The 7,263-nt window shown below is 40.1% G+C and overlaps 2 protein-coding genes across 2 annotated transcripts in view; both read right to left on the bottom strand.

Annotated features, from left to right (window-relative positions):
• The window catches only part of LOC105680630 (DNA-directed RNA polymerases I, II, and III subunit RPABC3), a 73,183-nt gene that overhangs the window by 39,482 nt on the left and 26,438 nt on the right, over window positions 1-7,263 (bottom strand). The window contains exon 2 of the mRNA XM_012384495.3: window positions 1,987-2,070. Within this exon, the coding sequence (XP_012239918.1) occupies window positions 1,987-2,070 (84 nt within the window). The remainder of the gene's footprint in view (window positions 1-1,986; window positions 2,071-7,263) is intronic.
• On the bottom strand, window positions 3,381-7,257 carry LOC112212673. Its single transcript, XM_024366986.2, has 2 exons — window positions 5,229-7,257; window positions 3,381-3,546 (listed from the first exon to the last, which is right to left on the bottom strand). The coding sequence occupies exons 1-2, from the start codon at window positions 5,472-5,474 to the stop codon at window positions 3,511-3,513; spliced, it is 282 nt and encodes a 93-aa protein (XP_024222754.1). The 5' UTR covers window positions 5,475-7,257; the 3' UTR covers window positions 3,381-3,510.

Below are 7,263 nucleotides of genomic sequence, written 5' to 3'. Positions count from 1 at the left end.
AAAAAAAAAAAAAAAAAAAAAAAAAAAGAAAGACGAAAATACGTCGTATCTCCACATCCAAAAGTGGACGGCTCACGTGTCCTAAACACGACGAGGTCGTAGACGAAAACAGTTCGTTGGCACAAAAAAAGCAAAAGAAGTCACCTTGAAAGTTGTAAGTACACAGTAGGCCAGCAGCAACTCGCTTCGAGCTGTGCGGAACACGTTCCGGCAGTGTCCATTAACCAAGGTCGTCCTTCGCACGTCTAAACCAAGAAGTGGTAGAACCACAAGAATAAAAAGACACGCGTGAAACAGCACGTGTGTCTTTTAGCACGAAACACGTGTCGTGTTTACCAAAGTGCCAAATATGACGAGCCGTTTATATAAATTTCTTCGATATCAATCATGCGTGATAAAACAATCGTATCATCTATCTTCTAACTTTTACAACAAATTTGTACACTATCTCAGGCCTCAAATACGCTTTATTATGAGTTTCTGCTCACAAATGAGGGAAAACATGGAACAATTTTAGCGCATCAATGATTTTGGCATTCGTTGCACAACCGGAAAACGGGCGGTACCCGAAATTCGCTCAAGAAGGAAAATAGAAATTTCTAAATATCGCCGCGGTTGCCAAATTCACTCCACCTGCTCCGCCACTTTTATAAACGAAGATATATTTCATTCTACGCTTTGGAATTCACATCTTTACGTATGTTTTGGTCGCCGGAATGAAAATAGACAAGCGTAACAAACAATGTCGTATAATATAGTATTGTTTGTAGCCCCGATAGAATGTATTTTAGCTTCGTACATTTATCGAACGTTCGATAATATCTGGTCTACGTATTCGCAGTAATTACTGATCGTTTTTACTGATATCGCTCCTGCTTTGATTAAAAGTAGGGGTATCGCTTCCTTTGTGGAAGATAAAAAACGTATTAAATTATGTTCCTTCTAATCGAAACAATATCATCAAAAATTTTCTCGCAATACATGAAACAAAATTGAATTTAAATTACTAAATATACATATAATTCTAAGTTAAAATTTTGCTTCTCCGTGGCACCGACTTGAATCGTGAAAATATGTACTTCACAACGATGATGAAACTTTTAGACACTACGTCGAATTAAAGGAGATGGTAAACTCAATATTTATCTTGCAACATTTACAGACCGTGACTACATACATATATCGAACAAGTGTACGCACGCAAAGTTGCGAGCCGCGCGCGATGTAAACAAACACCTAAGAGCTCCTGACAGCGCCTCTGTGCTATAGCAAACAGAATTTTCATGCGATCTAAGTCGTCCCTTTGCCAACAGACGTTGTTTAAGTATTTTTCCCTCTCGACAAAGTTGTCAAGTGAAAATTATAATATAAGCAGATGAAATTTTACCGTTGGCAAGAAAGTAAGTCTAAAAACGACGGTCATTAATTACGCGTGGAACTCGTCCTATATAACCGGTACCTTCTTTTGTGAAATTGGAATTCTTAAACTCTGACAAGTTTAAATAGGGCACACTACATATCTTCAAGCATGTATAGCTTCGAAAATATTTTTGTCCGTTAGAGAATTTAACGTCGTTGATCATCGCTGGATTTGTCACATTGGTCGACACATGGTATAATGAGGACCATATGTTTTTTATCAAGAGAAGTGGTTTTCGTGAAGCTACTCTATCTGGTTGAAGTTATATTTGACAATAGCTGGGTTATACTTTGAGATTATAAAATATTTGTTTAATTATGAAAATTTTTCTTAAAATTCTTCTTTAACTTTAAATTAAAAGAAAAAATGAAATTTAATGAAATAAAAATTTTAATTCTTCTTTGTTATTGATATGCATCTAATTTCAGTGTACTAAAATATTTCCGAAAAATGCTAATAGTTCTTAGATCTACTATATCTACTAATAATATCCTCAACTATAGTTGTGGTCCAATTATCTTGATGTTGTCTCATATTAAAAATAAAAATCGTAGAAGGATACTCACCGAGTTCCATAGGGTAAAGCCAGCAGTTGATGTCCAGGATCAAGTCCATTTTGAAGGACTCGGATTCGCAATGGAGCCTGCTCACTGCAACCACCCATCATCGATCGCCGCCCAGCCAAGGAAACCGGAAAAAAGAAACGGGAAAGTTGTCATCGTTAGATAAATGTTACGTGTGTACACACTCGTATATCTCAAATACACATGCAAATATCGAGAATATACGCAAAAGAGAGACGCGGAATCCGATTAATTCTAACTGGAGGCAACACATTATGTTTCCTGAAAAAAAACTAAGCCATCACATGACGTTTGCGTCAGCCATAGATGATTCATAGTCTTCGGTAAATTTGTCGTTGTATCGTCGTAATAATAGGTTCCGATTATGAAAGATCGGGGAGAGAAGGGAAGAAAAGGAAGCGAATTTTTACAAATCTCTAGTGAACGCGACACAGCCTTGCCACTTGACGGCTGCCCACCGGCTTGACGTCACTGTCAGCTAGCCAATCGCATTTGATTCACGATACGAATTTATCGTCCGAGCCGACATTCGTGAAACTCGCCCATATAGGCGACGAGGAGGGTTCGAACGTTCGTTTAAGCTATATATGTAAAGTGTACAGAGAGTACGAGACAGACCAACAAGGCTGCCTTGCAAGGCGTGCCTCGCACTGTCTGTATACTATACATAGCTGAAGCTACGGGACACCTTTGATCTCGACAAAAAACCGACAATCGTTGGCTTGCCCCGAGGTAGCCTCGCAGGTCTTTTTCGCATTGTCCGTACATCATTGTACACAGTTTTGGAGAACGCGTAGCTGATATATGCGACCGCGCGCGCTCCACTTGACACGTGTACTTGTGGCGAGCTTTTATCTAAGTTCACGTAAATAATTGCCCAGGAGAAATACGTATACATTTCCCTGCTTTGTTCGTGACTCTCTTTTTGTCGACATACCCAAAACTTTGCGCTCGAATGCAGCATTCTTTCTAATTAATCGAAGAAAATTTTTCATTTTTATTGTATTATTCATTTGGCTTTTACCAGCATGGCATAAAATTAAGTAATAGGGTAAAGTTTAAAATGTTTTACAATGTTAATATAACATGTCACTATCATATTTTGTATAATAATATCTTGGCATTTAAATTTATTGAAGATGCGTATAAACAAAGAAAAATTCAATTATACGTTGCAAGGTATTGAATATCGATCTGGGATTACGACCCACAAATCGTAAACAAGATGTCCTTGAAACTTCGAACACACTTCGGCAATGCTATACCAGATGTTTTGTTACGGGAACAGTTCCAGCTAGAATCACCTGATTTTCGTTCGCGCTCGAACAAATAATTCGTTATTAGCGACGTTAAGCTGTATCTCGCCTCAATTACATAATTCGTCCTTGCACGGGCACTTCGTCTTCCCTACGCCATTGTACTCGCCGCTGTGAATTGGCCAATAAGATCAGAGCTGCATCACCGCGTCGATCATTGCAATGGACCCGTCCGCTTCACGCGGCAATTTCAAACGTACTTTGGAACTTCTTCGCGTCGTCTGCCCTGAAGATACGATTTTCTTAGATTACACGTATCAAACGCGAACCGTGGAACGCGACCAGGTACACAAAGTAGTAATACGATAGTATAATTCAGCGGTAGAGCATGAAATAACAGACGTCCACCGAAATGAAATTGCATCGCGGGAAAATGAAACGAGAACGCTGTAGACAGGTTGATTTAAGGTCGCGAAACGACAACTTAGATTGACAAAATGATCTTCTTAATGATACAGTTGTGATTTAAGTCTCTTTGAATGTATAAACGACTTTTATAATATGAAATATTTTTTGACAGAACTTTTGGAATGGTTTTAGTGGTGTGACAATTATTATCTATTAATACGCTTAATAATCCTAATCCTTCTACTCTATATGAAGTATGCATGTATTTTTAATAGAATTTTTCCATTCAACTAGAATGATGTTAGAATTATTATCTATTAATTTCTCTAATGCTGAAATTGAAATTTGAGTTTCTTAACTATGTTAAAAATTTCTACGTGAAATAAATAAAATGAAATAAATAAAAAGATATGAAGTGAAGTCATGAAATATGAAGCGTTTTTAGATGAACATGAATCATCTTTTCATAAAATTTTTTGGAATGTCACAGTAATGTTAGGATTATTATCTTGCGGTTGGAGAACGGTATTTGACCGTTGATGCGTTCGTTCACGAGAAATCGCCCAGGGACGGGCCTAATTTGTATGTATCGCATTGTTCACATCGGATTTGCGTGAATTAATGAAATGTCTTTCGACGACGTGACTCAGTGTACATTTTAAGTACACAACGCTTCAATCTGCTCCGTCGACAAGCTCGTAAAATGTTTGACGATATGTTAACTGCCGCAATTATTCTCGTTATTTCTCATTAATTTACTTCGATGTAAAAATGCAATACGTTTGAAGTTAAATATGTATGTATATGTATTGCACTGTAAACGTTACTTCAGTCCTATTGCAAACAGCAAAGAAATATAAACTATATGTAGATAATTTTCTGTATAAAAGTGCCTTAATAAAAATCTGGTTTGAGGTAAATGAAACATTTCTTTGTTGAATTTTACGACGAATTCAAAGTCCAACCGATGTTAATTTCATCGATAAGCGGTTATTTTACGATAACGGAACGTTGCACGCTGAAAAACAAAGGATTTCACGAAAATTGGAAATTAATCTGATGACGACTGGAGATCGACGACGCGACAAAATCGCGAACGAGCCCGGCCAAACGGAAAAGGGGAGCGAAGACGTGGAGACAATGGAGTGCAAATACTCGTCAACGGCGGCACGTTTCGTATTTACACGTTTAATTCGCGTTTTCCGGTTGTGCAATAACTTCCCAAGAAATACATATATCAAAGAAAACCTGAGGCTATGAACGTGAGGATGATAGAACAAGCTAGATAATGAAAAACGGAGTGACTACGGTAGAATATCTCATGATAATAAAGAAAATGATGCAAGCATAGGTCATACGCAAATCATATTACGTGTTTCGTTTCTAACGATCGAAAAATATTCGATGATCATCGAACACAATGTTGGCTGTACAACAATATGCTTCGTACACAAATCATGAATTGACCGCTCGTAGTCGAAAGAACATAGCGGTTGAAGGGAAAACAGACATTTTCCATCTATGTGATCGTCTACATCCTAGCTTCCTCCAATTACTCACGCTAATCGCCACGGTCGATCGTTGACAGTAATTCCATGATCGCGTGAACGAAGACAGCCACCTTGACAGCTGATTTTCTTTAAATCCTTCCTTCTCCTCTACCAATCCTCTCAGATATACAATTTCTCTATAGATTGTCCAATCGTCGAGATCCAATCCCAATCGCGCAATATCTTCCAGCAACTTCATTCTCAAACGGCAACTTGTATTCTTTTCTTCGAAATCCTTTCGTTTCATCTTCTCCATCGTCAGAGCCAGTAGAACTTTAAATTACTTCTTATACGAGAACAGAATAAGAACGGAGGAAAAAAAGGCAGTATATACTCGATGAAATTCGTGTATCGATAATCGTATCGTGTATTATTCGGAGCAGGCCTCTCCACACCGCGAACGATGATCAAAGGATCCAGACTGAGAGAAAAAGAGGGAGAGAGAGAGAAACACGGACCTCGAGGCTGGCACACGGTGGACTGATCCGTTCCTCGTTGCTGACGTTGCTGCCAGCTGCTCGACTTCTATGTGCCGACGTGGAGAGAGAGCAACGACGACCTTTACGGTCGCCCAGTGGTACGAGTTCTCCAACGAAACGCACGGAACCAGCCTCTATCCCCCACTACGTCGCCCCTAACTCTCACCCTCTAATCCTTCCCCTCTTCGTCCACCGAACACCGGCCACCATCCTCTTCACCATCGCCTCCAAAGACCCTCCTCGTCGCTCTCATGCGCTCGTCGCACGAGCCAAACACGACTAGCCTAGCCTCTTTCTCCTTCGCTACCCCGAAATGCCCATCCCTCCTATCCCTCCTCTTCCATCCTCATCCTTGTTCTCCACCTGTCGCACTCTAGCTCCCTCTGTGTGTTTTCGCTTCACTGGAAAGGGCAAGAGGGGTGGTTTTCGCTGGCTGGTCCTGGCGGACCCTCCGCCACTGGATAGGTATACATATACTTCCATACACGTTCCGCAGGATATCTTCGTCATCCTCGTTCTTTCTCTCCTCTGACAATACCTTCTTTTCTCCTGCTTTATAGTATGCATATTTCTTTAAATATTGAGTCAACAGGAATTGCTCCTTATGTAAGATACCAGTAAGAAAAATCGAGATGAGGTTTTCCTTGCTTTTGTGCAGACTAATTGAAGTTAACGCGGAGAAACCGGTGTTAATAAAAACTCGTTAAAAATATCTACCCCGTCACCTCGCAATAAGGAAGCCTCTGTTCCGTAATATATCCTATTTTATGGCGTGGTTCCTTGAATATTCTTTTTTCTTTCTTCGCGGTCAATTCCTTCGTTGTTTATTTCGTTGCAAAGCTTTACTGTAGAATGGTAAACGATGAACACTGATTTGTTTCACTTGTAGATAGTTTCACTTGGTCGAGTGAGGCTGTCAGCTGGTCCTCCAGAGGGAGAGATTCGTAACGATACTCTTCATGGTCAACTAATGGCACGGGGCGCGGCGAACGAGATACGAGGAACCAGACTCAATTTCTCCGTCGCCCCTCCATCCCACTCTATTTCATCCTTTAACTACCCTCTCACCTTCACCATCCCGGCACACAATCCTACCCCCTCCTGCCCCCATTCTTCGCGGTCCCTTTAAATTTCCTTGCCAGCCGAGAAGGACAGAAAATGACACATTTTCCATGAGACTGCCGCGTTTCCGTTTCTCCTCCAGGATTTCCGTTTCTCTTTCTAATCTTCCTCTTTCGTAACGTTTCTTTTTTCTTTCTTCACATTCTAACCGTCATCCATTTAACACCGTAAACTTGAATCTTATTGCAACGATTCCAAAGTTATTTTACTAGAAACTAAGATCTTTTAAGGCAAAAAAAAAAAAAATTAACCGGAAACACCTCGTGCACCAGTGGAGAACAGTACACCGAGTCCCAGAAACACGTAACGGTTGCTACCAGCTGGCTCGTCGTTAAAGGATGTGACGATTCGACGAAAGACGACCACGAAGGGGAGAAATAAAGCAACAAAAAAAAAAAAAGACTTGGAGAGGAAGAAAGAAAACGCAACGCCGACCTTTACGGT

Source organism: Bombus impatiens, unplaced genomic scaffold (assembly GCF_000188095.3).
Source record: "Bombus impatiens unplaced genomic scaffold, BIMP_2.2 scf_0263, whole genome shotgun sequence".
Lineage (NCBI taxonomy): Eukaryota > Metazoa > Arthropoda > Insecta > Hymenoptera > Apidae > Bombus > Bombus impatiens.
The sequence above is the reverse complement of the archived record's forward strand: the minus strand, read 5'-3'. Positions and strand labels throughout refer to the sequence as shown.

What these genes read in the sequence shown, in the direction of transcription:
- LOC112212673 (XM_024366986.2), bottom strand. Translation starts at nt 5,474, where the DNA reads ATGGAGAAGATGAAACGAAAGGATTTCGAAGAAAAGAATACAAGTTGC. An exon ending in GATCGACCGTGGCGATTAGC is followed by an intron (nt 3,547 to 5,228) that starts GTGAGTAATTGG and finishes TCGTATCTTCAG; the next exon opens with GGCAGACGACGCGAAGAAGT.